Here is a 27,860-nt window from a genome sequence, read left to right as displayed (position 1 = left end):
GTGGCTATTTCGAAACATGTGGTCATTATATACCCAATTAAATAATATTTCGACGTTTTTCTTGTAATGTAGGTTTTTACTCCTCTGATTGATACGATTTGTAAACAATCACGTACTTGTGACCTTACTAAGTGTTGTGGGAAATGTCGTCATTTCCTGAAGCCAGGCGGATGTGTTGACGTCCCCAACGTTGCGACACGTACGGTCGTTGTCAGCAAATAGCGAACTTTATTCGGGTTTAACAATATACAGTGAGTACAGCAACATGCCCTGCCACAACCAGTCGTTAAATAACGTTACTACCGGCCAAGAACATAACTTAACGAAGCATGTTCGGTTCGCCGCGAGCAGTAACAGCAGCAGCGTTCCGGTGGCGCCAAGCTCTGAAGCGGTGGATGACGTCAATAAACAGCGTTTGAACGGGAACTGTCCGAATGGTGGTGGGCTCGGCCCAGATGTGTTAAACCTTGGACCTCAACTGAAACTGCTTCCTCTTAACAGTCAGATACTAGAATTACAGACCATCATCAGAGACAAGTGAGTGTTGGACTTGGTGATCATGTTTTTATTTGGCTACATAGTGTTTGAAATCAAATGTTTTTTGTCACATGCGCTGAATACAACAGGTGTAGACCTCACAGTGAAATGCTGAATACAGCAGGTGTAGACCTTACAGTGAAATACTGAATACAACAGGTGTAGACCTCACAGTGAAATACTGAATACAACAGGTGTAGACCTTACAGTGAAATGCTGAATACAACAGGTGTAGACCTTACAGTGAAATACTGAATACAACAGGTGTAGACCTCACAGTGAAATGCTGACTTTCCAGCCCCTAACCAACAGTGCAGTAAAATAAGAAATAAAAGTAACAAGTAATTAAAGAGCAGCAGTAAAATAACATTAGCGAGACTATATACAGGGGGATAACGAGTGAATGTGCGGGGCACCAATTTAGTCAAGGTAATTGAGGTAGTGTGTACACGTAGGTAGAGTTATTAAAGTGACTATGCATAGATAATAACAGTAGCAGCGGAGTAAAAAGAGGGGGGGGGTCAATGCAAATAGTCTGGGTAGACATTTGATTAGATGTTCAGGAGTCTTATGGCTTGGTGGGTAGAAGCTGTTTAGAAGCCTCTTGGACCTAGACTTGGTGGTACCGCTTGCCGTGCGGTAGCAGAGAGAACAGTGTATGACTAGGGTGGCTGGAGCCTGACCATTTTTAGGGCCTTCCTCTGACACTGCCTGGTATAGAGGTCCTGGATGGCAGGAAGCTTGGCCCCAGTGATGTACTCTGAAGTGCCTTGTGTTCGGATGCCAAGCAGTTTCCATAACAGGCAGTGATGCAACCAGTCAGGAGGCTCTCGATGGTGCAGCTGTTGAACCTTTTGAGGATCTGAGGACCCATGCCAAATCTTTTCAGTCTTCCGAGGGGAATAGGTTTTGTCGTGCCCTCTTCATGACTGTCTTGGTGTGCTTGAACCATGTTAGTTTGTTGGTGATGTGGACACCAAGGAAATTGAAACTCTCAACCTGCTCCACTACTCCCCTGTCGATGGGAATGGGGGTGTGCTTGGTCCTCCTTTTCCTGTAGTCTACAATCATCTCCTTTGTCTTGATCAGTGTTAGGGAGAGGTCCTGGCACCGCATGGCCAGGTCGCTGACCTCCCTATAGGCTCTCGTCATTGTCAGTGATCTACCACTGTTGTGTCATCGGCAAACTTAATGATGGTGTTGGATTTGTGCCTGGCCGTGCAGTCATGAATGAACAGGGAGTACAGGAGGGGCCTGAGAACGCACCCCTGAGGGGCCCCTATGTTGAGGATCAGCGTGGCAGATGTGTTGTTAACTACCCTTCCCGCTTGGGGGTGGCCCATCAAGTCCAGGACCTAGTTGCAGAGGGAGGTGTTTAGTCCCAGGATCCTGAGCTTATTGATGAGCTTTGAGGGCACTATGGTGCTGAATGCTCAGCTGTAGTCAGTGAATAGCATTCTCACATAGGTGTTCCTTTTGTCCAGGTGGGAAAGGGCAGTGTGGAGTGCAATATAGATCGCATAATGTGTAGATCTGTTAGGGCAGTGTGCAAATTGGAGTGGGTGTAGGGTTTCTGGGATAATGTTGATGTGAGCCGTGACCAGCCTTTCAAAGCACTTCATGGCTACAGATGTGAGTGCTACAGGTTGGTAGTCATTTAGGCAGGTTACCTTCGTGTTCTTGGGCACAGGGACTATGGTGGTCTGCTTGAAACATGTTGGTATCAGAGACTCAGACAGAGAGGGGTTGAAAATGTCAGTGAAGACACTTGCCAGTTGGTCAGCGCATGCTCGCAGTACACACCCTGGTAATCCGTCTGGTCTTGTGAATGTTACTCACATTGGCTGCGGAGAGCATTTTTTGCTTGTAAGCAGGAATCAGGAGGATAGAGTTATGGTCAGATGTTCCAAATGGAGGGAGAGCTTTGTACGCATCTCTGTGTGGGGGTTAACGGTGGTCTTGAGTTAGCTTTTCCCCCCTCTGGTTGCACATTTAACATGAAGATAGAAATTTGCATTAAAGTCTCCGGCCACTAGGAGTGCCGTCTCTGAGTGAGCGGTTTCCTGTTTGCTTATGGTGGTATACAGCACATTGAGTGCTGTCTTAGTGTCAGCATCAGTCTGGTGGTATGTAGACAGCTATGAAATACACAGAAACTCTCTAGGTAGATATTGTGGTCTACAGCTTATCATGAGATACTCTACCTCAGGCGAGCAAAACCTTGACACTTCCTTTGATATCGTGCACCAGCTGTTGTTTACATATAAGCATTAGTCCGCTGCCCCTTGTCTTACCAGACGCCGCTGTTCTATCCTGTCTTACCTCGTCTTACCAGACACAGCTGTTCTATCCTGTCTTACCTCGTCTTACCAGACACAGCTGTTCTATCCTGTCTTACCTTGTCTTACCAGATGCCCCTGTTCTATCCTGTCTTACCTCGTCTTACCAGACACAGCTGTTCTATCCTGTCTTACCTTGTCTTACCTTGTCTTACCAGATGCCCCTGTTCTATCCTGTCTTACCTCGTCTTACCAGACGCCGCTGTTCTATCCTGTCTTACCTCGTCTTACCAGACACCGCTGTTCTATCCTGTCTTACCTCGTCTTACCAGACGCCCCTGTTCTATCCTGTCTTACCTCGTCTTACCAGACACCGCTGTTCTATCCTGTCTTACCTTGTCTTACCAGACACCGCTGTTCTATCCTGTCTTACCTCGTCTTACCAGACGCCGCTGTTCTATCCTGTCTTACCTCGTCTTACCAGACGCCGCTGTTCTATCCTGTCTTACCTCGTCTTACCAGACGCCGCTGTTCTATCCTGTCTTACCTCGTCTTACCAGACGCCGCTGTTCTATCCTGTCTTACCTCGTCTTACCAGACGCCGCTGTTCTATCCTGTCTTACCTCGTCTTACCAGACGCCGCTGTTCTATCCTGTCTTACCTCGTCTTACCAGACGCCGCTGTTCTATCCTGTCTTACCTCGTCTTACCAGATGCCCCTGTTCTATCCTGTCTTACCTCGTCTTACCAGACACCGCTGTTCTATCCTGTCTTACCTCGTCTTACCAGACACCGCTGTTCTATCCTGTCTTACCTCGTCTTACCAGACGCCGCTGTTCTATCCTGTCTTACCAGACACCGCTGTTCTATCCTGTCTTACCTTGTCTTACCAGACGCCGCTGTTCTATCCTGTCTTACCTCGTCTTACCAGACGCCGCTGTTCTATCCTGTCTTACCTCGTCTTACCAGACGCCGCTGTTCTATCCTGTCTTACCTCGTCTTACCAGACACCGCTGTTCTATCCTGTCTTACCTCGTCTTACCAGACACCGCTGTTCTATCCTGTCTTACCTTGTCTTACCAGACGCCGCTGTTCTATCCTGCTGGTACAGCGTATAACCAGCCAGCTGTATGTTGATAATGTCGTCGTTCAGCCACAACTCTGTGAAGCATAAGATATCACAGTTGGTAGTTTAATTTTCCTCGTAGGTCATTGATTTTATTTTCCAATGATTAGCTAGTAGGACAGAAGGCAAGGGGGGTTTTATTCAATCGCCTACGAATTCTCAGAAGGCACCCCGACCTCCATCCTCTTTTCTTCACGCAAATGACGGGGATTTGGGTTTTGTTCCCGGGAAAGCAGTATGTCAGGCTCGTCTGACTCGTTAAAGGAAAAACAAAAGCTTCTGCCAGTTCGTGGTGAGTAATCGTTTTTCTGAAGTCCCGAAGTTATTTTTGGTCATAAGAGACGGCAGCAGCAACATTATGTACACAATAAGTTAAAAAAAAACGCAAAAAAAACGAACATAAAATGACAATCGGTTAGGAACATGTAAAAACATCAGCCATCTTCTCCGGCGTCGTGTGTGTGTACTCAACTCGGACGTGGGAGCAAGGTAACAAGATGCTGTGGCCTCAGCAGGACAAATGATTTTAGTTTGTGTTTTGCAGGACAACCAGCAGAGGGGATTTTGTGTTCTGTGCAGACCGACTGGTAAGATTCCTTTTAAGAAGTCATCAGCTAGCTAGTAACTACAGTCGTTCATTTCATGGAAAAAAAGAGCATGAAGAGTTGAAACTGTTGATCTTCCTCCTCAGATCAGACTGGTGGTGGAAGAAGGACTGAACCAGCTGCCCTACTCAGAGTGCACTGTGACCACTCCTACAGGTACTGACTCTTACTCCCCAACCCCTACTCAGAGTGCACTGTGACCACTCCTACAGGTACTGACTCTTACTCCCCAACCCCTACTCAGAGTGCACTGTGACCACTCCTACAGGTACTGACTCTTACTCCCTAACCCCTACTCAGAGTGCACTGTGACCACTCCTACAGGTACTGACTCTTACTCCCTAACCCCTACTCAGAGTGCACTGTGACCACTCCTACAGGTACTGACTCTTACTCCCCAACCCCTACTCAGAGTGCACTGTGACCACTCCTACAGGTACTGACTCTTACTCCCTAACCCCTACTCAGAGTGCACTGTGACCACTCCTACAGGTACTGACTCTTACTCCCCAACCCCTACTCAGAGTGCACTGTGACCACTCCTACAGGTACTGACTCTTACTCCCTAACCCCTACTCAGAGTGCACTGTGACCACTCCTACAGGTACTGACTCTTACTCCCCAACCCCTACCCAGAGTGCACTGTGACCACTCCTACAGGTACTGACTCTTACTCCCCAACCCCTACGCAGAGTGCACTGTGACCACTCCTACAGGTACTGACTCTTACTCCCTAACCCCTACCCAGAGTGCACTGTGACCACTCCTACAGGTACTGACTCTTACTCCCTAACCCCTACTCAGAGTGCACTGTGACCACTCCTACAGGTACTGACTCTTACTCCCTAACCCCTACTCAGAGTGCACTGTGACCACTCCTACAGGTACTGACTCTTACTCCCCAACCCCTACTCAGAGTGCACTGTGACCACTCCTACAGGTACTGACTCTTACTCCCAAACCCCTACTCAGAGTGCACTGTGACCACTCCTACAGGTACTGACTCTTACTCCCCAACCCCTACTCAGAGTGCACTGTGACCACTCCTACAGGTACTGACTCTTACTCCCCAACCCCTACCCAGAGTGCACTGTGACCACTCCTACAGGTACTGACTCTTACTCCCCAACCCCTACTCAGAGTGCACTGTGACCACTCCTACAGGTACTGACTCTTACTCCCCAACCCCTACTCAGAGTGCACTGTGACCACTCCTACAGGTACTGACTCTTACTCCCCAACCCCTACTCAGAGTGCACTGTGACCACTCCTACAGGTACTGACTCTTACTCCCTAACCCCTACTCAGAGTGCACTGTGACCACTCCTACAGGTACTGACTCTTACTCCCCAACCCCTACTCAGAGTGCACTGTGACCACTCCTACAGGTACTGACTCTTACTCCCCAACCCCTACTCAGAGTGCACTGTGACCACTCCTACAGGTACTGACTCTTACTCCCCAACCCCTACTCAGAGTGCACTGTGACCACTCCTACAGGTACTGACTCTTACTCCCCAAACCCCTACTCAGAGTGCACTGTGACCACTCCTACAGGTACTGACTCTTACTCCCTACCCAGAGTGCACTGTGACCACTCCTACAGGTACTGACTCTTACTCCCTAACCCCTACTCAGAGTGCACTGTGACCACTCCTACAGGTACTGACTCTTACTCCCCAACCCCTACTCAGAGTGCACTGTGACCACTCCTACAGGTACTGACTCTTACTCCCCAACCCCTACTGTGACCACTCAGAGTGCACTGTGACCACTCCTACAGGTACTGACTCTTACTCCCTAACCCCTACTCAGAGTGCACTGTGACCACTCCTACAGGTACTGACTCTTACTCCCCAACCCCTACCCAGAGTGCACTGTGACCACTCCTACAGGTACTGACTCTTACTCCCTACCCAGAGTGCACTGTGACCACTCCTACAGGTACTGACTCTTACTCCCTAACCCCTACTCAGAGTGCACTGTGACCACTCCTACAGGTACTGACTCTTACTCCCTAACCCCTACTCAGAGTGCACTGTGACCACTCCTACAGGTACTGACTCTTACTCCCTAACCCCTACTCAGAGTGCACTGTGACCACTCCTACAGGTACTGACTCTTACTCCCCAACCCCTACTCAGAGTGCACTGTGACCACTCCTACAGGTACTGACTCTTACTCCCTAACCCCTACTCAGAGTGCACTGTGACCACTCCTACAGGTACTGACTCTTACTCCCCAACCCCTACTCAGAGTGCACTGTGACCACTCCTACAGGTACTGACTCTTACTCCCTAACCCCTACTCAGAGTGCACTGTGACCACTCCTACAGGTACTGACTCTTACTCCCCAACCCCTACCCAGAGTGCACTGTGACCACTCCTACAGGTACTGACTCTTACTCCCCAACCCCTACGCAGAGTGCACTGTGACCACTCCTACAGGTACTGACTCTTACTCCCTAACCCCTACCCAGAGTGCACTGTGACCACTCCTACAGGTACTGACTCTTACTCCCTAACCCCTACTCAGAGTGCACTGTGACCACTCCTACAGGTACTGACTCTTACTCCCTAACCCCTACTCAGAGTGCACTGTGACCACTCCTACAGGTACTGACTCTTACTCCCCAACCCCTACTCAGAGTGCACTGTGACCACTCCTACAGGTACTGACTCTTACTCCCAAACCCCTACTCAGAGTGCACTGTGACCACTCCTACAGGTACTGACTCTTACTCCCCAACCCCTACTCAGAGTGCACTGTGACCACTCCTACAGGTACTGACTCTTACTCCCCAACCCCTACCCAGAGTGCACTGTGACCACTCCTACAGGTACTGACTCTTACTCCCCAACCCCTACTCAGAGTGCACTGTGACCACTCCTACAGGTACTGACTCTTACTCCCCAACCCCTACTCAGAGTGCACTGTGACCACTCCTACAGGTACTGACTCTTACTCCCCAACCCCTACTCAGAGTGCACTGTGACCACTCCTACAGGTACTGACTCTTACTCCCTAACCCCTACTCAGAGTGCACTGTGACCACTCCTACAGGTACTGACTCTTACTCCCCAACCCCTACTCAGAGTGCACTGTGACCACTCCTACAGGTACTGACTCTTACTCCCCAACCCCTACTCAGAGTGCACTGTGACCACTCCTACAGGTACTGACTCTTACTCCCCAACCCCTACTCAGAGTGCACTGTGACCACTCCTACAGGTACTGACTCTTACTCCCCAAACCCCTACTCAGAGTGCACTGTGACCACTCCTACAGGTACTGACTCTTACTCCCTACCCAGAGTGCACTGTGACCACTCCTACAGGTACTGACTCTTACTCCCTAACCCCTACTCAGAGTGCACTGTGACCACTCCTACAGGTACTGACTCTTACTCCCCAACCCCTACTCAGAGTGCACTGTGACCACTCCTACAGGTACTGACTCTTACTCCCCAACCCCTACTCAGAGTGCACTGTGACCACTCCTACAGGTACTGACTCTTACTCCCCAACCCCTACCCAGAGTGCACTGTGACCACTCCTACAGGTACTGACTCTTACTCCCTAACCCCTACTCAGAGTGCACTGTGACCACTCCTACAGGTACTGACTCTTACTCCCCAACCCCTACCCAGAGTGCACTGTGACCACTCCTACAGGTACTGACTCTTACTCCCTACCCAGAGTGCACTGTGACCACTCCTACAGGTACTGACTCTTACTCCCTAACCCCTACTCAGAGTGCACTGTGACCACTCCTACAGGTACTGACTCTTACTCCCTAACCCCTACTCAGAGTGCACTGTGACCACTCCTACAGGTACTGACTCTTACTCCCTACCCAGAGTGCACTGTGACCACTCCTACAGGTACTGACTCTTACTCCCTAACCCCTACTCAGAGTGCACTGTGACCACTCCTACAGGTACTGACTCTTACTCCCTAACCCCTACCCAGAGTGCACTGTGACCACTCCTACAGGTACTGACTCTTACTCCCTACCCAGAGTGCACTGTGACCACTCCTACAGGTACTGACTCTTACTCCCTAACCCCTACCCAGAGTGCACTGTGACCACTCCTACAGGTACTGACTCTTACTCCCTACTCAGAGTGCACTGTGACCACTCCTACAGGTACTGACTCTTACTCCCCAACCCCTACCCAGAGTGCACTGTGACCACTCCTACAGGTACTGACTCTTACTCCCCAACCCCTACTCAGAGTGCACTGTGACCACTCCTACAGGTACTGACTCTTACTCCCCAACCCCTACTCAGAGTGCACTGTGACCACTCCTACAGGTACTGACTCTTACTCCCCAACCCCTACTCAGAGTGCACTGTGACCACTCCTACAGGTACTGACTCTTACTCCCCAACCCCTACTCAGAGTGCACTGTGACCACTCCTACAGGTACTGACTCTTACTCCCCAACCCCTACTCAGAGTGCACTGTGACCACTCCTACAGGTACTGACTCTTACTCCCTAACCCCTACTCAGAGTGCACTGTGACCACTCCTACAGGTACTGACTCTTACTCCCCAACCCCTACTCAGAGTGCACTGTGACCACTCCTACAGGTACTGACTCTTACTCCCCAACCCCTACTCAGAGTGCACTGTGACCACTCCTACAGGTACTGACTCTTACTCCCCAACCCCTACCCAGAGTGCACTGTGACCACTCCTACAGGTACTGACTCTTACTCCCTAACCCCTACTCAGAGTGCACTGTGACCACTCCTACAGGTACTGACTCTTACTCCCCAACCCCTACCCAGAGTGCACTGTGACCACTCCTACAGGTACTGACTCTTACTCCCTACCCAGAGTGCACTGTGACCACTCCTACAGGTACTGACTCTTACTCCCTAACCCCTACTCAGAGTGCACTGTGACCACTCCTACAGGTACTGACTCTTACTCCCTAACCCCTACTCAGAGTGCACTGTGACCACTCCTACAGGTACTGACTCTTACTCCCTACCCAGAGTGCACTGTGACCACTCCTACAGGTACTGACTCTTACTCCCTAACCCCTACTCAGAGTGCACTGTGACCACTCCTACAGGTACTGACTCTTACTCCCTAACCCCTACCCAGAGTGCACTGTGACCACTCCTACAGGTACTGACTCTTACTCCCTACCCAGAGTGCACTGTGACCACTCCTACAGGTACTGACTCTTACTCCCTAACCCCTACTCAGAGTGCACTGTGACCACTCCTACAGGTACTGACTCTTACTCCCTAACCCCTACCCAGAGTGCACTGTGACCACTCCTACAGGTACTGACTCTTACTCCCTACTCAGAGTGCACTGTGACCACTCCTACAGGTACTGACTCTTACTCCCCAACCCCTACCCAGAGTGCACTGTGACCACTCCTACAGGTACTGACTCTTACTCCCCAACCCCTACTCAGAGTGCACTGTGACCACTCCTACAGGTACTGACTCTTACTCCCCAACCCCTACTCAGAGTGCACTGTGACCACTCCTACAGGTACTGACTCTTACTCCCTAACCCCTACTCAGAGTGCACTGTGACCACTCCTACAGGTACTGACTCTTACTCCCTAACCCCTACCCAGAGTGCACTGTGACCACTCCTACAGGTACTGACTCTTACTCCCTACTGACTCTTACTCCCCTAACCCCTCCCACCCCTCAGAGTGCACTGTGACCACTCCTACAGGTACTGACTCTTACTCCCCAACCCCTACCCAGAGTGCACTGTGACCACTCCTACAGGTACTGACTCTTACTCCCCAACCCCTACCCAGAGTGCACTGTGACCACTCCTACAGGTACTGACTCTTACTCCCCAACCCCTACCAGAGTGCACTGTGACCACTCCTACAGGTACTGTCTCTTACTCCCCAACCCCTACCAGAGTGCACTGTGACCACTCCTACAGGTAGTCTCTTACTCCCCAACCCCTACTCAGAGTGCACTGTGACCACTCCTACAGGTACTGACTCTTACTCCCCAACCCCTACCCAGAGTGCACTGTGACCACTCCTACAGGTACTGACTCTTACTCCCTAACCCCTACCCAGAGTGCACTGTGACCACTCCTACAGGTACTGACTCTTACTCCCTAACCCCTACCCAGAGTGCACTGTGACCACTCCTACAGGTACTGACTCTTACTCCCCAACCCCTACTCAGAGTGCACTGGTGACCACTCCCCACAGGTGCACTGACCACTCTTACTCCCTCCCCACCCCTACCCAGAGTGCACTGTGACCACTCCTACAGGTACTGACTCTTACTCCCCAACCCCTACCCAGAGTGCACTGTGACCACTCCTACAGGTACTGACTCTTACTCCCCAACCCCTACTCAGAGTGCACTGTGACCACTCCTACAGGTACTGACTCTTACTCCCCAACCCCTACCCAGAGTGCACTGTGACCACTCCTACAGGTACTGACTCTTACTCCCCAACCCCTACCCAGAGTGCACTGTGACCACTCCTACAGGTACTGACTCTTACTCCCTAACCCCTACTCAGAGTGCACTGTGACCACTCCTACAGGTACTGACTCTTACTCCCCAACCCCTACCCAGAGTGCACTGTGACCACTCCTACAGGTACTGACTCTTACTCCCTAACCCCTACCCAGAGTGCACTGTGACCACTCCTACAGGTACTGACTCTTACTCCCTAACCCCTACTCAGAGTGCACTGTGACCACTCCTACAGGTACTGACTCTTACTCCCCAACCCCTACCCAGAGTGCACTGTGACCACTCCTACAGGTACTGACTCTTACTCCCTAACCCCTACCCAGAGTGCACTGTGACCACTCCTACAGGTACTGACTCTTACTCCCTAACCCCTACCCAGAGTGCACTGTGACCACTCCTACAGGTACTGACTCTTACTCCCCAACCCCTACCCAGAGTGCACTGTGACCACTCCTACAGGTAGTGACTCTTACTCCCCAACCCCTACCCAGAGTGCACTGTGACCACTCCTACAGGTACTGACTCTTACTCCCTAACCCCTACTCAGAGTGCACTGTGACCACTCCTACAGGTACTGACTCTTACTCCCTAACCCCTACCCAGAGTGCACTGTGACCACTCCTACAGGTACTGACTCTTACTCCCTAACCCCTACTCAGAGTGCACTGTGACCACTCCTACAGGTACTGACTCTTACTCCCCAACCCCTACCCAGAGTGCACTGTGACCACTCCTACAGGTAGTGACTCTTACTCCCTAACCCCTACCCAGAGTGCACTGTGACCACTCCTACAGGTACTGACTCTTACTCCCTAACCCCTACTCAGAGTGCACTGTGACCACTCCTACAGGTACTGACTCTTACTCCCCAACCCCTACCCAGAGTGCACTGTGACCACTCCTACAGGTACTGACTCTTACTCCCTAACCCCTACCCAGAGTGCACTGTGACCACTCCTACAGGTAGTGACTCTTACTCCCCAACCCCTACCCAGAGTGCACTGTGACCACTCCTACAGGTACTGACTCTTACTCCCCAACCCCTACCCAGAGTGCACTGTGACCACTCCTACAGGTAGTGACTCTTACTCCCCAACCCCTACCCAGAGTGCACTGTGACCACTCCTACAGGTACTGACTCTTACTCCCTAACCCCTACTCAGAGTGCACTGTGACCACTCCTACAGGTACTGACTCTTAACCCCTACCCAGAGTGCACTGTGACCACTCCTACAGGTACTGACTCTTACTCCCTAACCCCTACTCAGAGTGCACTGTGACCACTCCTACAGGTACTGACTCTTACTCCCCAACCCCTACCCAGAGTGCACTGTGACCACTCCTACAGGTAGTGACTCTTACTCCCTAACCCCTACCCAGAGTGCACTGTGACCACTCCTACAGGTACTGACTCTTACTCCCTAACCCCTACTCAGAGTGCACTGTGACCACTCCTACAGGTACTGACTCTTACTCCCCAACCCCTACCCAGAGTGCACTGTGACCACTCCTACAGGTACTGACTCTTACTCCCTAACCCCTACCCAGAGTGCACTGTGACCACTCCTACAGGTACTGACTCTTACTCCCTAACCCCTACTCAGAGTGCACTGTGACCACTCCTACAGGTACTGACTCTTACTCCCCAACCCCTACCCAGAGTGCACTGTGACCACTCCTACAGGTACTGACTCTTACTCCCTAACCCCTACCCAGAGTGCACTGTGACCACTCCTACAGGTACTGACTCTTACTCCCTAACCCTTACCCAGAGTGCACTGTGACCACTCCTACAGGTACTGACTCTTACTCCCTAACCCCTACCCAGAGTGCACTGTGACCACTCCTACAGGTACTGACTCTTACTCCCCAACCCCTACTCAGAGTGCACTGTGACCACTCCTACAGGTAGTGACTCTTACTCCCTACCCAGAGTGCACTGTGACCACTCCTACAGGTACTGACTCTTACTCCCCAACCCCTACCCAGAGTGCACTGTGACCACTCCTACAGGTAGTGACTCTTACTCCCCAACCCCTACTCAGAGTGCACTGTGACCACTCCTACAGGTACTGACTCTTACTCCCCAACCCCTACCCAGAGTGCACTGTGACCACTCCTACAGGTAGTGACTCTTACTCCCCAACCCCTACCCAGAGTGCACTGTGACCACTCCTACAGGTACTGACTCTTACTCCCTAACCCCTACCCAGAGTGCACTGTGACCACTCCTACAGGTACTGACTCTTACTCCCTAACCCCTACCCAGAGTGCACTGTGACCACTCCTACAGGTACTGACTCTTACTCCCTAACCCCTACCCAGAGTGCACTGTGACCACTCCTACAGGTACTGACTCTTACTCCCCAACCCCTACCCAGAGTGCACTGTGACCACTCCTACAGGTACTGACTCTTACTCCCTAACCCCTACCCAGAGTGCTCTGTGACCACTCCTACAGGTACTGACTCTTACTCCCTAACCCCTACCCAGAGTGCACTGTGACCACTCCTACAGGTACTGACTCTTACTCCCTAACCCCTACCCAGAGTGCACTGTGACCACTCCTACAGGTACTGACTCTTACTCCCTAACCCCTACCCAGAGTGCCCTGTGACCACTCCTACAGGTACTGACTCTTACTCCCTAACCCCTACCCAGAGTGCACTGTGACCACTCCTACAGGTACTGACTCTTACTCCCTAACCCCTACCCAGAGTGCACTGTGACCACTCCTACAGGTACTGACTCTTACTCCCCAACCCCTACCCAGAGTGCACTGTGACCACTCCTACAGGTACTGACTCTTACTCCCCAACCCCTACCCAGAGTGCACTGTGACCACTCCTACAGGTACTGACTCTTACTCCCCAACCCCTACCCAGAGTGCACTGTGACCACTCCTACAGGTACTGACTCTTACTCCCCAACCCCTACCCAGAGTGCACTGTGACCACTCCTACAGGTACTGACTCTTACTCCCCAACCCCTACCCAGAGTGCACTGTGACCACTCCTACAGGTACTGACTCTTACTCCCTAACCCCTACCCAGAGTACACTGTGACCACTCCTACAGGTACTGACTCTTACTCCCCAACCCCTACTCAGAGTGCACTGTGACCACTCCTACAGGTACTGACTCTTACTCCCTAACCCCTACCCAGAGTGCACTGTGACCACTCCTACAGGTACTGACTCTTACTCCCTAACCCCTACCCAGAGTGCACTGTGACCACTCCTACAGGTACTGACTCTTACTCCCTAACCCCTACCCAGAGTGCACTGTGACCACTCCTACAGGTACTGACTCTTACTCCCCAACCCCTACCCAGAGTGCACTGTGACCACTCCTACAGGTACTGACTCTTACTCCCTAACCCCTACCCAGAGTGCACTGTGACCACTCCTACAGGTACTGACTCTTACTCCCTAACCCTTACCCAGAGTGCACTGTGACCACTCCTACAGGTACTGACTCTTACTCCCTAACCCCTACCCAGAGTGCACTGTGACCACTCCTACAGGTACTGACTCTTACTCCCCAACCCCTACTCAGAGTGCACTGTGACCACTCCTACAGGTAGTGACTCTTACTCCCTACCCAGAGTGCACTGTGACCACTCCTACAGGTACTGACTCTTACTCCCCAACCCCTACCCAGAGTGCACTGTGACCACTCCTACAGGTACTGACTCTTACTCCCTAACCCCTACCCAGAGTGCCCTGTGACCACTCCTACAGGTACTGACTCTTACTCCCTAACCCCTACCCAGAGTGCACTGTGACCACTCCTACAGGTACTGACTCTTACTCCCCAACCCCTACCCAGAGTGCACTGTGTCCACTCCTACAGGTACTGACTCTTACTCCCCAACCCCTACCCAGAGTGCACTGTGACCACTCCTACAGGTACTGACTCTTACTCCCTAACCCCTACCCAGAGTGCACTGTGACCACTCCTACAGGTACTGACTCTTACTCCCCAACCCCTACTCAGAGTGCACTGTGACCACTCCTACAGGTACTGACTCTTACTCCCTAACCCCTACCCAGAGTGCACTGTGACCACTCCTATAGCAGAGTTTCCGTCAGCTGTTTTTATATGAATGAAATTGGCGCAGTCCAATTGTCTGTGAGAAGAAGAAAAAAATCCCATTGTGAAATAATGTTTTATAGCTTCTTCATTGATGGAAATACCAGATGACATGCTTATCGCTCAACAGGGGCATTTGCATAATTTAGTGGAATTAAATTGGCACGTGTACAGTATATTTGTGACATGTTTTCATTATGTGTGCATCTTGTTTATCACACCGAACAGCATACAGAAACAGAGTGGAAAATCTGTCAGACAGAGAGCTGCTGCAACACCTGGTGGGAACTTGGACAAATACGAAAATCAAATCAAATCAAATTTATTTGTCACATGGTTGGCAGATGTTAATGCGAGTGTAGCGAAATGCTTGTGCTTCTAGTTCCGACAATGCAGTAATAATCAACAAGTAATCTAACTAACAATTCCTAAACTACTGTCTTATACACAGTGTAAGGGGATAAAGAATATGTACATAAGGATATATGAATGAGTGATGGTACAGAGCAGCATAGGCAAGATACAGTAGATGGTATCGAGTACAGTATATACATATGAGATGAGTATGTAAACAAAGTGGCATAGTTAAAGTGGCTAGTGATACATGCATTACATAAGGATGCAGTCGATGATATAGAGTACAGTATATACGTATGCATAAGAGATGAATAATGTAGGGTAAGTAACATTATATAAGGTAGCATTGTTTAAAGTGGCTAGTGATATATTTACATCATTTCCCATCAATTCCCATTATTAAAGTGGCTGGAGTTGAGTCAGTGTCAGTGTGTTGGCAGCAGCCACTCAATGTTAGTGGTGGCTGTTTAACAGTCTGATGGCCTTGAGATAGAAGCTGTTTTTCAGTCTCTCGGTCCCAGCTTTGATGCACCTGTACTGACCTCGCCTTCTGGATGATAGCGGGGTGAACAGGCAGTGGCTCGGGTGGTTGATGTCCTTGATGATCTTTATGGCCTTCCTGTAACATCGGGTGGTGTAGGTGTCCTGGAGGGCAGGTAGTTTGCCCCCGGTGATGCGTTGTGCAGACCTCACTACCCTCTGGAGAGCCTTACGGTTGAGGGCGGAGCAGTTGCCGTACCAGGCGGTGATACAGCCCGCCAGGATGCTCTCGATTGTGCATCTGTAGAAGTTTGTGAGTGCTTTTGGTGACAAGCCGAATTTCTTCAGCCTCCTGAGGTTGAAGAGGCGCTGCTGCGCCTTCTTCACGATGCTGTCTGTGTGAGTGGACCAATTCAGTTTGTCTGTGATGTGTATGCCGAGGAACTTAAAACTTGGTACTCTCTCCACTACTGTTCCATCGATGTGGATAGGGGGTGTTCCTCTGCTGTTTCCTGAAGTCCACAATCATCTCCTTAGTTTTGTTGACGTTGAGTGTGAGGTTATTTTCCTGACACCACACTCCGAGGGCCCTCACCTCCTCCCTGTAGGCCGTCTCGTCGTTGTTGGTAATCAAGCCTACCATTGTTGTGTCGTCCGCAAACTTGATGATTGAGTTGGAGGCGTGCGTGGCCACGCAGTCGTGGGTGAACAGGGAGTACAGGAGAGGGCTCAGAACGCACCCTTGTGGGGTCCCAGTGTTGAGGATCAGCGGGGAGGAGATGATGTTACCTACCCTCACCACCTGGGGGCGGCCCGTCAGGAAGTCCAGTACCCAGTTGCACAGGGCGGGGTCGAGACCCAGGGTCTCGAGCTTGATGACGAGCTTGGAGGGTACTATGGTGTTGAATGCAGAGCTGTAGTCGATGAACAGCATTCTCACATAGGTATTCCTCTTGTCCAGATGGGTTAGGGCAGTGTGCAGTGTGGTTGAGATTGCATCGTCTGTGGACCTATTTGAGCGGTAAGCAAATTGGAGTGGGTCTAGGGTGTCAGGTAGGGTGGGGGTGATATGGTCCTTGACTAGTCTCTCAAAGCACTTCATGATGACGGAAGTGAGTGCTACGGGGCGGTAGTCGTTTAGCTCAGTTACCTTAGCTTTCTTGGGAACAGGAACAGTGGTGGCCCTCTTGAAGCATGTGGGAACAGCAGACTGATATAGGGATTGATTGAATATGTCCGTAAACACACCAGCCAGCTGGTCTGCGCATGCTCTGAGGGCGCGGCTGGGGATGCCGTCTGGGCCTGCAGCCTTGCGAGGGTTAACACGTTTAAATGTTTTACTCACCTCGGCTGCAGTGAAGGAGAGTCCGCATGTTTTCGTTGCAGGCCGTGTCAGTGGCACTGTATTGTCCTCGAAGCGGGCAAAAAAGTTATTTAGTCTGCCTGGGAGCAAGACATCCTGGTCCGTGACTGGGCTGGATTTCTTCCTGTAGTCCGTGATTGACTGTAGACCCTGCCACATGCCTCTTGTGTCTGAGCCGTTGAATTGGGATTCTACTTTGTCTCTGTACTGACGCTTAGCTTGTTTGATAGCCTTACGGAGGGAATAGCTGGATTGTTTGTATTCAGTCATGTTACCAGACACCTTGCCCTGATTTGAAAGCAGTGGTTCGCGCTTTCAGTTTCACGCGAATGCTGCCATCAATCCAAGGTTTCTGGTTAGGGAATGTTTTAATCGTTGCTATGGGAACGACATCTTCAACGCACGTTCTAATGAACTCGCACACGAGGTCAAATCATGACGTCAGTGATCTGCAGGTCGGAACATCAGAGCTCTGGAAAGAGGGCGGCGTTCCCGCGTTGGAATTCCTAGCAGTCCATTCAAAAATAATTTTGTCCCCGGTTGTTTTGAACATGAAATGTCAACAGACGGCATTCTTTATCAGCACTTCACACACTACTTTGCAATGAGCTGGAGGCAGTAGGCACTTTGAAAACCTTTTTGTTTTTGTTTTACTTTATTTAACTAGGCAAGTCAGTTAAGAACAAATTCTTATTTTCAATGACGGCCCAGGAACAGTGGGTTAACTTCCTGTTCAGGGGCATAACGACAGATTTGTACCTTGTCAGCTCGGGATTTGAACTTGCAACCTTTCAGTTACTAGTCCAACGCTCGAACCACGAGGCTACCCTGCCGCCTCTACACTCTAACCACTCGGCTACCCTGCCGCCTCTACACTCTAACCACTAGGCTACCCTGCCGCCTCTACACTCTAACCACTCGGCTACCCTGCCGCCTCTACACTCTAACCACTAGGCTACCCTGCCGCCTCTACACTCTAACCACTAGGCTACCCTGCCGCCTCTACACTCTAACCACTAGGCTACCCTGCCGCCTCTACACTCGAACCACGAGGCTACCCTGCCGCCTCTACACTCTAACCACTAGGCTACCCTGCCACCTCTACACTAACCACTCGGCTACCCTGCCGCCTCTACACTCTAACCACTAGGCTACCCTGCCGCCTCTAACCACTTACCCTGCCTGCCGCCTACACTCTAACCACTCGGCTACCCTGCCGCCCCCTCTAAAACAGAGCAGGCAGCTTCAGATCCAATCAGAGTGTTCGGGTTTAACCCTGTCCTAGTCCACAGTATTACAGTAGATCAGCCTGCAGAGTGGTTACCCTGCCGCCCCAATAATTGTTTGAAATGTGAACGTATTGATACGTGAGGCATGTCTTACCTTTCTTCAAAGTAGCCTATTAGATCTATTTTCTAAATATCTGAAGGCTGTTTTTTTCCATCTCTGTCACATGGAATAATAATGGCTGCTGTTTTACGGTCCCTTAATTGTGTGGTTTTTTTTAGCGAAACTTATTTTGTCCATAATGTTTCTGCCACCGTCTCTTGTGACCGAAATGAACTTCTAGACATCAGGACAGGGACTCACCTCATACTGGACAAAGAGCTTCTGGACATCAGGACAGGGATTACTCACCCACCCTGTACTGGACAAAGAGCTTCTGGACATCAGGACAGGGATTACTCACCCACCCTGTACTGGACAAAGAGCTTCTGGACATCAGGACAGGGATTACTCACCCACCCTGTACTGGACAAAGAGCTTCTGGACATCAGGACAGGGATTACTCACCCACCCTGTACTGGACAAAGAGCTTCTGGACATCAGGACAGGGATTACTCACCCACCCTGTACTGGAATACACTTTTTAACGCGTCGGACGCAAAGGATTTACTCCAGACACCCGACAAGGCCATCATCCCCGTCATTCACCGGAGAAAGACATGGATCCGATGGCGAGTGGGTAGTAGACCTTTTCCATCGGTCCTATTAGCCAACGTACAATCATTGGATAATAAAATAGACTAACTACGGGCGCGTATATCCTACCAACGGGACAATAATAACTGTAATATCTTATGTTTCACTGAGTCGTGGCTGAACGACGACATGAATAACATACAGCTGGTGGTTTATACACTGTATCGGCAGGATAGAACAGCAGCCTCTGGTAAGACTAGGGGTGGCGCTCTATGTATATTTGTAAACAACAGCTGGTGCACGAAATCTAAGGAAGTCTCGAAGTTTTGCTCGCCTGAGGTAGAGTATCTCATGATAAGCTGTAGACCACACTATCTACCTAGAGAGTTTTCATCTATATTCTTCGTAGCTGTCTACCACCACAGACCGATGCTGGCACTAAGACTGCACTCAAGTTGTTAGGAATTTTATGAATAATGACTAAACAATATCCCCATTTTAAATAGAACTATAACTAACTTATACTCTTTTTTTATTATATCTGATTAACAATATTAATTCATAAGTGAGGGATTGTGGAGCCTCAAACAGGGGGTAATTACATTAAATAAATAGCCAGGTTGGAGAAGACTGGAAGTGGATTTTTTTAAGTAAAGCAGAAGGGGTTTTTAAGTAAAGCAGAAGGGGTTTTTAAGTAAAGCAGAAGGGGTTTTTAAGTAAAGCAGAAGGGGTTTTTAAGTAAAGCAGAAGGGGTTTTTAAGTAAAGCAGAAGGGGTTTTTAAGTAAAGCAGAAGGGGTTTTTAAGTAAAGCAGAAGGGGTTTTTAAGTAAAGCAGAAGGGGTTTTTAAGTAAAGCAGAAGGGTTAACGACCCCTTCTGCTTTACTTAAAAACCCTATGGTTGAACCGACTCCACTTAGCTCTGGGATGTTGAGATAAGGCAGTGTGTGTTTTCTTAGGTTTTCCTGGAACTGTCTGCTGAATGGTGATGGATGAAGACTTCAGAAGGTTTATCTCGAATGAACTTTTGAACTGTTGGGAGAAATAATATTTTTTGACCTGTGATGTCATATTTTATATATAAACTGTTGTGGTTACATGGCAGCGCGCTCCGAGAATAAATACTATTATCTAATTTTGATAAGACTGGTCTCTGTCTATTTTATGCAAATAAGAATCTTACAAATTCTCATAAAATAGACTAATTGAATTCAATTAAAGAAAACATATTGGAATTATGAAATTACAGTAACAATGAGCAAACAGGAAAACGCTCATTGAGGCGGCGCTCCTAGTGGCCGGGGACTTTAATGCAGGGAAACTGAAATCCGTTTTACCTAATTTCTACCGGCATGTTAAATGTGCAACCAGAGGGAAAATAACTCTAGACCACCTTTACTCCCTCGTCCTCCACTTGGCAAATCTGACCGTAATTCTATCCTCCTGATTCCTGCTTACCTCACATCGTTGCATCCTCGACTTGCATGTTCTGTTTAATTGTGAATTACCATATTCTAAATGCGATTTGTCATTCTGAGCACTGTGGGTGGACGCCCTAATTACACGCTGACCCCTAACCTCTACACGCTGACCCCTAACCTTTACACGCCGACCCCTTACACACTATCCACATGCTGCTGATAAGATTCTGCTTCATCTCTCAACAGGACACATGTATGAAGGTGTAAAGTTTGAGAGAGGTAACTGTGGAGTCAGCATCATGAGAAGTGGTGAGTCTGGTATCCCCCCCCCCACCTCTACTGAAAAAAAATGTCCCTTTTTCTGCTTTTTTTTTTCATGTTATTTCACATACCTGACCTGTGTCTGTCCATCCCCCAGGCGAGGCCATGGAGCAGGGTCTGAGGGACTGTTGTAGGTCCATTCGCATAGGGAAGATCCTGATCCAGAGTGATGAAGAGACCCAGGAGGCTAAGGTCTACTATGCTAAGTTCCCCCCAGACATAAACAGGAGGAAGGTGCTGCTCATGTACCCAATACTGAGTAAGTCAAAAAGATCTCTGTCAAAAGGGGAAGATATTAGATGTCTTATATATCCCATTTAGCAGACGCTTTTGTCCAAAGCGACTTACAAGTCGGCTGGGGCCACTACTTTTACATATGGGTGGCCCCAGCGGGAATCGAACCCACGACGCTTGGCGTTGCAAGCGCCATGCTCTACCGACTGAGCCACACAGGACCCCTATTTGAAGGTCATTTTTCCTAATCCTGGAGTTTTTTTCAGCCAGGCAAATAATGAAATTGTTGAAAAAGTTCCTGTTAATTAACAACATTCGTCATTAACTATAGAATAATAATAATAATACATTAGAACCAGCATCAAATTCAGTCAGTCAAACTCCCGTAGGTTATGACAGCTTCTGGTCCCACAACACAAAAAAAATAGACAAAAATGACATTTGTGGTGTTTTTAATAACCATTTTCCCTCAGCTGGCCACCAATTGGAAAGAATGGTTTCTGAAAATACCTAAAGTTCCACTAGAGGGGGTCTTATTCACTTCCTGAACAGCATTTGAAACATTTTATGTCAATGATGTTGCAAAGTGCTTTCAAAAAATAGATGTAAAAACATCTGATCTGATTGGCTTGATCCCTTTTTCCTGTAGATTTAACGCTTCTGGTGCGTAAGATCTGGAGGGCCGTCCTCTCCCTTTACAAAGGTGGAGATCCTTCTGACCGAGATAACTACCAACCAATTTATAAACTCTCCTGCCTTGCAAACTTATTAGAACGACTGGCAAACTCTCAGCTCATCACTTCAAATTATATTCTTAATGTGCACCAGTCTAGTTATAGTTATAGACCTGGACTGACAGTACATTTAGAAAGTATTCAGACCCATTAAAAAAAATAAAAATGTTTACCTTTAATTAACTAGGCAAGTCGGTAAAGAACAAATTCTTATTTTCAATGACGGCCTAGGAACAATGAGTTTAACTGCCTTGTTCAGGGGCAGAACGACAGATTTGTACCTTGTCAGCTCGGGGATTCGATCTTGCAACCTTTCGGTTACATTACAGACTTATTCTAAAATGGATTAAATCGTTTTTTCCCCTCATCAAACTACATACAATTCCCCATAATGACATCACAATTCCCCATAATGACATCACAATACCCCATAATGAAAAAGCAAAAACAGGTTTTTAGCAATTGTTGCAAAAAAATAAAAATAACATTTAGGCGGTGCCTAAATGACTTGCATGTCACTCAGACCCTTTACTCAGTACTTTGTTGAACCACCTTTGGCAGCAATTACAGCATCAAGTCTTCTTGGGTATGACGCTAAAAGCTTGGCACCTGTATTTTGAGAGTTTCTCCCATTCTTCTCTGCAGATCCTTTCAAGCTCTGTCAGGTCAAGTTTAAGTCTGGGCTCATGGACTTTCAAAGACTTGTCCTGAAGCCACTCCTGCGTTGTCTTGGCTGTGTGCTTAGTGTTGTTGTCTTGTTGGAAGGTGAATCTTCGCCCCACTCTAAGGTCCTCAGTTCTGGCGCAGGTTTTCATCAAGGAACTCTCTGTACTTTGCTCTGTTCATCTTTCCCTCGATCCTGACTAGTTTTTCAGTGGCAGGGACTGGGAGACTAGTCAGGATCGAGGGAAAGATGATCATCTCCACAGCATGATTCTGCCACCACCATGCTTCACCGTAGGGATGGTGCCATGTTCCCTCCAGACTTGACGCTCGGCCAAACGGTTCAATCTTGGAAAGGTGCACACCTGTCTATTTAAGGTCTAGAGACCGATTAAGATTTTTCAACGCAGATACCGATTATTGGAGGACCCAAAAAAGCAGATACCAGCAGATACAATTTTTATATATATTTGTAATAATGACAATTACAACAATACTGAATGAACATTTTTATTTTAACTTAATATAATACATCAATAAAATCCAATTTAGTCTTAAATAAATAATGAAACATGTTCAATTTGGTTTAAGCAAAGACAGTGTTGGAGAAGAAAGTAAAAGTGTATTATGTGTAAAAACATTTAAGTTCCTCAGAACATGAACATATAGGACTTTATGAATACCTGTGATTATTGGTCCGGTCACATACAGTGAAGTCAGAAGTTTACATCCACTGAGGTTGGAGTCATTAAAACTCGTTTTTCAACCACTCCACAAATTTCTTGTTAACAATCTATAGTTTTGGCAAGTCAGTTAGGACATCTACTTTGTGCATGACACAAGTCATTTTTCCAACAATTGTTAAGACAGATTATTTCACTTATAATTCAATATCACAATTCCAGTGGGTCAGAAGTTTCCATACACTAAGTTGACTGTGCCTTTAAAACAGCTTGGAAATTGCAGAAAATGATGTCACGGCGTTAGAAGCTTCTGATAGGCTAATTGACATAATTTGAGTCAATTGGAGGTGAACCTGTGGATATATTTCAAGTCCTACCTTCAAACTCAGTGCCTCTTTGCTTGACATCATGGGGAAACATCTTGTAGACCTCCACAAGTCTGGTCATCCTTGGGACCAATTTCCAAACGCCTGAAGGTACCATGTTCATCTGTACAAACAATAGTACGCAAGTATAAACACCATGGGACCACGCAGCCGTCAAACTGCTCAGGAACGAGAAGCATTCTGTCTCCTCAAGATGAACGTACTTTGGTGCGAAAAATGCAAATCACTCCCAGAACAACAGCAAAGGACCTTGTGAAAATGCTGGAGGAAACAGTTACAATAGTATCTACATCCACAGTAAAACGAGTCCTACATCGACATAACCTGAAAGGCCGCTCAGCAAGGAAGAAGCCACTGCTCCAAAACCGCCATAAAAAGCCAGACTACGGTTTGCAACTGCACATGGGGACAAAGATCATACTTTTTGGAGACATGCTCTCTGGTCTGATGAAACAAAAATTGAACTGTTTGGCCATAATGACCATCGTTATGTTTGGAGGAAACTGAGGGAGGCTTGCAAGCCAAAAAACACCATCCCAACCGTGAAGCACGGGGGTGGCAGCATCAAGTTGTGGGGATGCTTTGCTGCAGGAGGGACTGGTGCACTTCACAAAATACATGGCATCATGAGGGAGGAACATTACGTGGATATATTGAAGCATCATCTCAGACATCAGTCAGGAAGTTTAAGCTTGGACAATGACCCCAAGCATACTTCCAAAGTTGTGGCAAAATGGCTTAAGGAGAACAAAGTCAATATATTGGAGTGGCCATCACAAAGCCCTTACCTCAAGCCTATAGAAAATTTGTGGGCAGAACTAAAAAAGCGTGTGAGAGCAAGGAGGCCTACAAACCTGACTCAGTTACACCGGCTCTGTCAGGAGGAATGGGCCAATATTTACCCATCTTATTGTGGGAAGCTTGTGGAAGGCTACCTGAAACGTTTGACCCAAGTTAAACTATTTAAAGGCAATGCTACCAAATACTAATTGAGTGAATGTAAACTTCTGACCCACTGAGAACGTGATGAAAGACATAAAAAGCTGAAATTGTCTACTATTTTTCAGACATTTCACATTCTTAAAGTAAAGTGGTGATCCTAACTGACCTAAAACAGGACATTTTTACTGGGATTAAATGTCAGGAATTGTGAAACTGAGTTTAAACGTATTTGGCGAAGGTGTATGTAAACTTCTGACTTCAACTGTTATGTAAGCTGGTGGTTCCTTTTAACATGAGTCTTCAATATTCCCAGTTGAGAATTTTTAGGTTGACGTTAATATAGGAATTATAGGACTATTTCTCTCATCTTTGACTATTGGATGTTCTTACAGGGAATGTCGTATTGCCAGCCTAATCTCTGGAGTTGATAGGCTTGAAGTCATAAACAGATCTGTGCTTCAAGCATTGCGAAGAGCTGCTGGCAAATGCAGGAAAGTGGTGTTTGAATGAATGCTTATGAGCCTGCTGCTGCCTGCCACCACTCAGACTGCTTCATCAAATCATAGACTGAGTTATAATATAATAAACACACACAAATACTTTATTAGCCTTTGTTCACTAATATGGTGAAATCTGGAAACTATCATTTAGAAAAGTAACCTTTAAGTCTTTCAGTGAAATACGGAACCGTAATGACCCGGTACCGCTGAGTAACGTAATGACCCGGTACCGCTGAGTAACGCTAATGACCCGGTACCGCTGAGTAACGTAATGACCCGGTACCGCGCTGACCCGTACCGCTGAGTAACGTAATGACCCGGTACCGCTGAGTAACGTAGTGACCCGGTACCGCTGAGTAACGTAATGACCCGGTACCGCTGAGTAACATAATGACCCGGTACCGCTGAGTAACGTAGTGACCCGGTACCGCTGAGTAACCCGTAATGACCCGGTACCGCTGAGTAACGTAATGACCCGGTACCGCTGAGTAACGTGTGACCCGGTACCGCGCTGACCCGTAAACGTAATGACCCGGTACCGCTGAGTAATGACCCGGTAAACATAATGACCCGGTGTGTGTGTCCCAGGTACAGGTAACACAGTGTATGTTGGTGTGTGTGTGTGTGTCTAGGTAACACAGTGTGTGTGTGTGTCTAGGTAACACAGTGTGTGTTGGTGTGTGTGTGTGTCTAGGTAACACAGTGTGTGTTGGTGTGTGTGTCCCAGGTACAGGTAACACAGTGATCGAGGCGGTGCAGGTACCACTGTTGATTGAGCATGGACTCCAACCCAAACACATCATCCTCCTCTCTCTCTTCTCCACCCCACACGGTAGGTGACACATCATCCTCCTCTCTCTCTCTCTCTCACCTCACCCGGTAGGTAACACATCATCCCCTTTGGACTCTCTCTTCTCCACCCACACCACGCGACCACACCACGCTAGGTAACACATTATCCCCCACGCTAGACCACACCACGCTCTCTCTTCTCCACCTCACGCTAGACGGTAGGTAACACATTATTTCTCTCTCTCTCCACACCACGCTCCTCTCTACATCTCTCTCTCTAGACCAGACATCTAGACCACACCACGCTAGACCACACCACGCTCTCTACATCTCTAGACCACACCACGCTCTCTAGACCATCTCTCCACACCACGCTCCACACCACGCTACCATCTCCAGACCACGCCAGACCAGACCACACCCGCTCCAGACCACACCACCTCTACCATCTCCACACCACACCACGCTCTCCACACCTCCACACCACACCCTAGACCAGACCACACCACGCTCTTTCATCTAGACTCCAGGACCAGCCAAGGACCATCCTCCAAGAGACCACACCACGCTCCCACCACGAGATCACCCACGCTGACCACACCACCCTCACCACAGAGCTGCCACACCACACCACGCTAGACCAGACCACGTTGCCCAGACCACACCACCCTTTGGACCAGAAGTACCACACCACGCTTTGACCACACCACACACCCTAGACCAGAATGACCAACCACACCACCCTAGACCAGACCACACCACCTAGACCACCACCACGCTAGACCACACCACGCTAGACTAGCCACACCACACCACGCTAGACCACACCACACCACGCTAGACCACACCACGCTAGACCACACCACGCTAGACCAGACCACACCACCCTAGCCCACACAGACCACACCACCTAGGACCACACCACGCTAGACCACACCACGCTAGACCACGACCACACCACGCTAGACCACACCACGCTAGACCACACCACGCTAGACCAGACCACACCACCCTAGACCACACCACGCTAGACCAGACCACACCACGCTAGACCAGACCACCACCCTAGCCAGACCACACCACGCTAGACCACACCACGACCACACCACGCTAGACCACCACGCTAGACCAGACCACACCACGCTAGACCAGACCACACCACGCTAGACCACACCACGCTACCACACCACGCTAGACCAGACCACACCACGCTAGAGACCACACCACGCTACCACACCACGCTAGACCAGACCACACCACGCTAGACCAGACCACACCACGCTAGACCACCACCCACGCTAGACCACACCACGCTAGACCAGACCACACCACCTAGACCACCCACACCACGCTAGACCAGACCACACCACCCTAGACCAGACCACACCACCCTAGACCAGACCACCACGCTAGACCAGACCACACCACGCTACGCCACACCACGACCAGACCACCACGCTAGACCACACCACCACACCACGCTAGACCACACCACGCCACACCACGCTAGACCAGACCACACCACGCTAGACCAGACCACACCACGCTAGACCAGACCACACCACGCTAGACCACACCACGACCACCACGCCTAGACCACGCTAGACCACACCACACCACGCTAGACCAGACCACACCACGCTAGACCACCACCCACGCTACCACCACACCACGCTAGACCACACCACGCTAGACCAGACCACACCACCACGCTAGACCAGACCACACCACGCCACGCTAGACCAGACCACACCACACCACGCTAGACCAGACCACCACCCTAGACCAGACCACACCACCCTAGACCACACCACGCTAGACCAGACCACACCACGCTAGACCAGACCACACCACGCTAGACCAGACCACACCACCACACCACACCACGCTAGACCAGACCACACCTAGACCACACCACACCACGCTAGAC

General features: G+C 49.2%; 1 protein-coding gene across 1 annotated transcript; it reads left to right on the top strand.

Annotated features, from left to right (window-relative positions):
- Positions 1 to 145: 145 nt before the first annotated feature.
- On the top strand, positions 146 to 26,569 carry LOC135527296 (uracil phosphoribosyltransferase homolog). Its single transcript, XM_064955885.1, has 7 exons — positions 146 to 537; positions 4,486 to 4,528; positions 4,633 to 4,702; positions 20,922 to 20,984; positions 21,094 to 21,255; positions 25,866 to 25,970; positions 26,286 to 26,569. The coding sequence occupies exons 1-7, from the start codon at positions 266 to 268 to the stop codon at positions 26,567 to 26,569; spliced, it is 999 nt and encodes a 332-aa protein (XP_064811957.1). The 5' UTR covers positions 146 to 265.
- The last annotated feature ends 1,291 nt before the right edge of the window (positions 26,570 to 27,860 follow it).

Source organism: Oncorhynchus masou, chromosome 32, assembly GCF_036934945.1.
Source record: "Oncorhynchus masou masou isolate Uvic2021 chromosome 32, UVic_Omas_1.1, whole genome shotgun sequence".
NCBI classification, from domain to species: Eukaryota; Metazoa; Chordata; class Actinopteri; order Salmoniformes; family Salmonidae; genus Oncorhynchus; species Oncorhynchus masou.
The sequence above is the reverse complement of the archived record's forward strand: the minus strand, read 5'-3'. Positions and strand labels throughout refer to the sequence as shown.

What these genes read in the sequence shown, in the direction of transcription:
- LOC135527296 (XM_064955885.1), top strand. Translation starts at nt 266, where the DNA reads ATGCCCTGCCACAACCAGTCGTTAAATAACGTTACTACCGGCCAAGAA. An exon ending in AGTCAGCATCATGAGAAGTG is followed by an intron (nt 20,985 to 21,093) that starts GTGAGTCTGGTA and finishes TCCATCCCCCAG; the next exon opens with GCGAGGCCATGGAGCAGGGT. An exon ending in GCTCATGTACCCAATACTGA is followed by an intron (nt 21,256 to 25,865) that starts GTAAGTCAAAAA and finishes TGTGTGTCCCAG; the next exon opens with GTACAGGTAACACAGTGATC.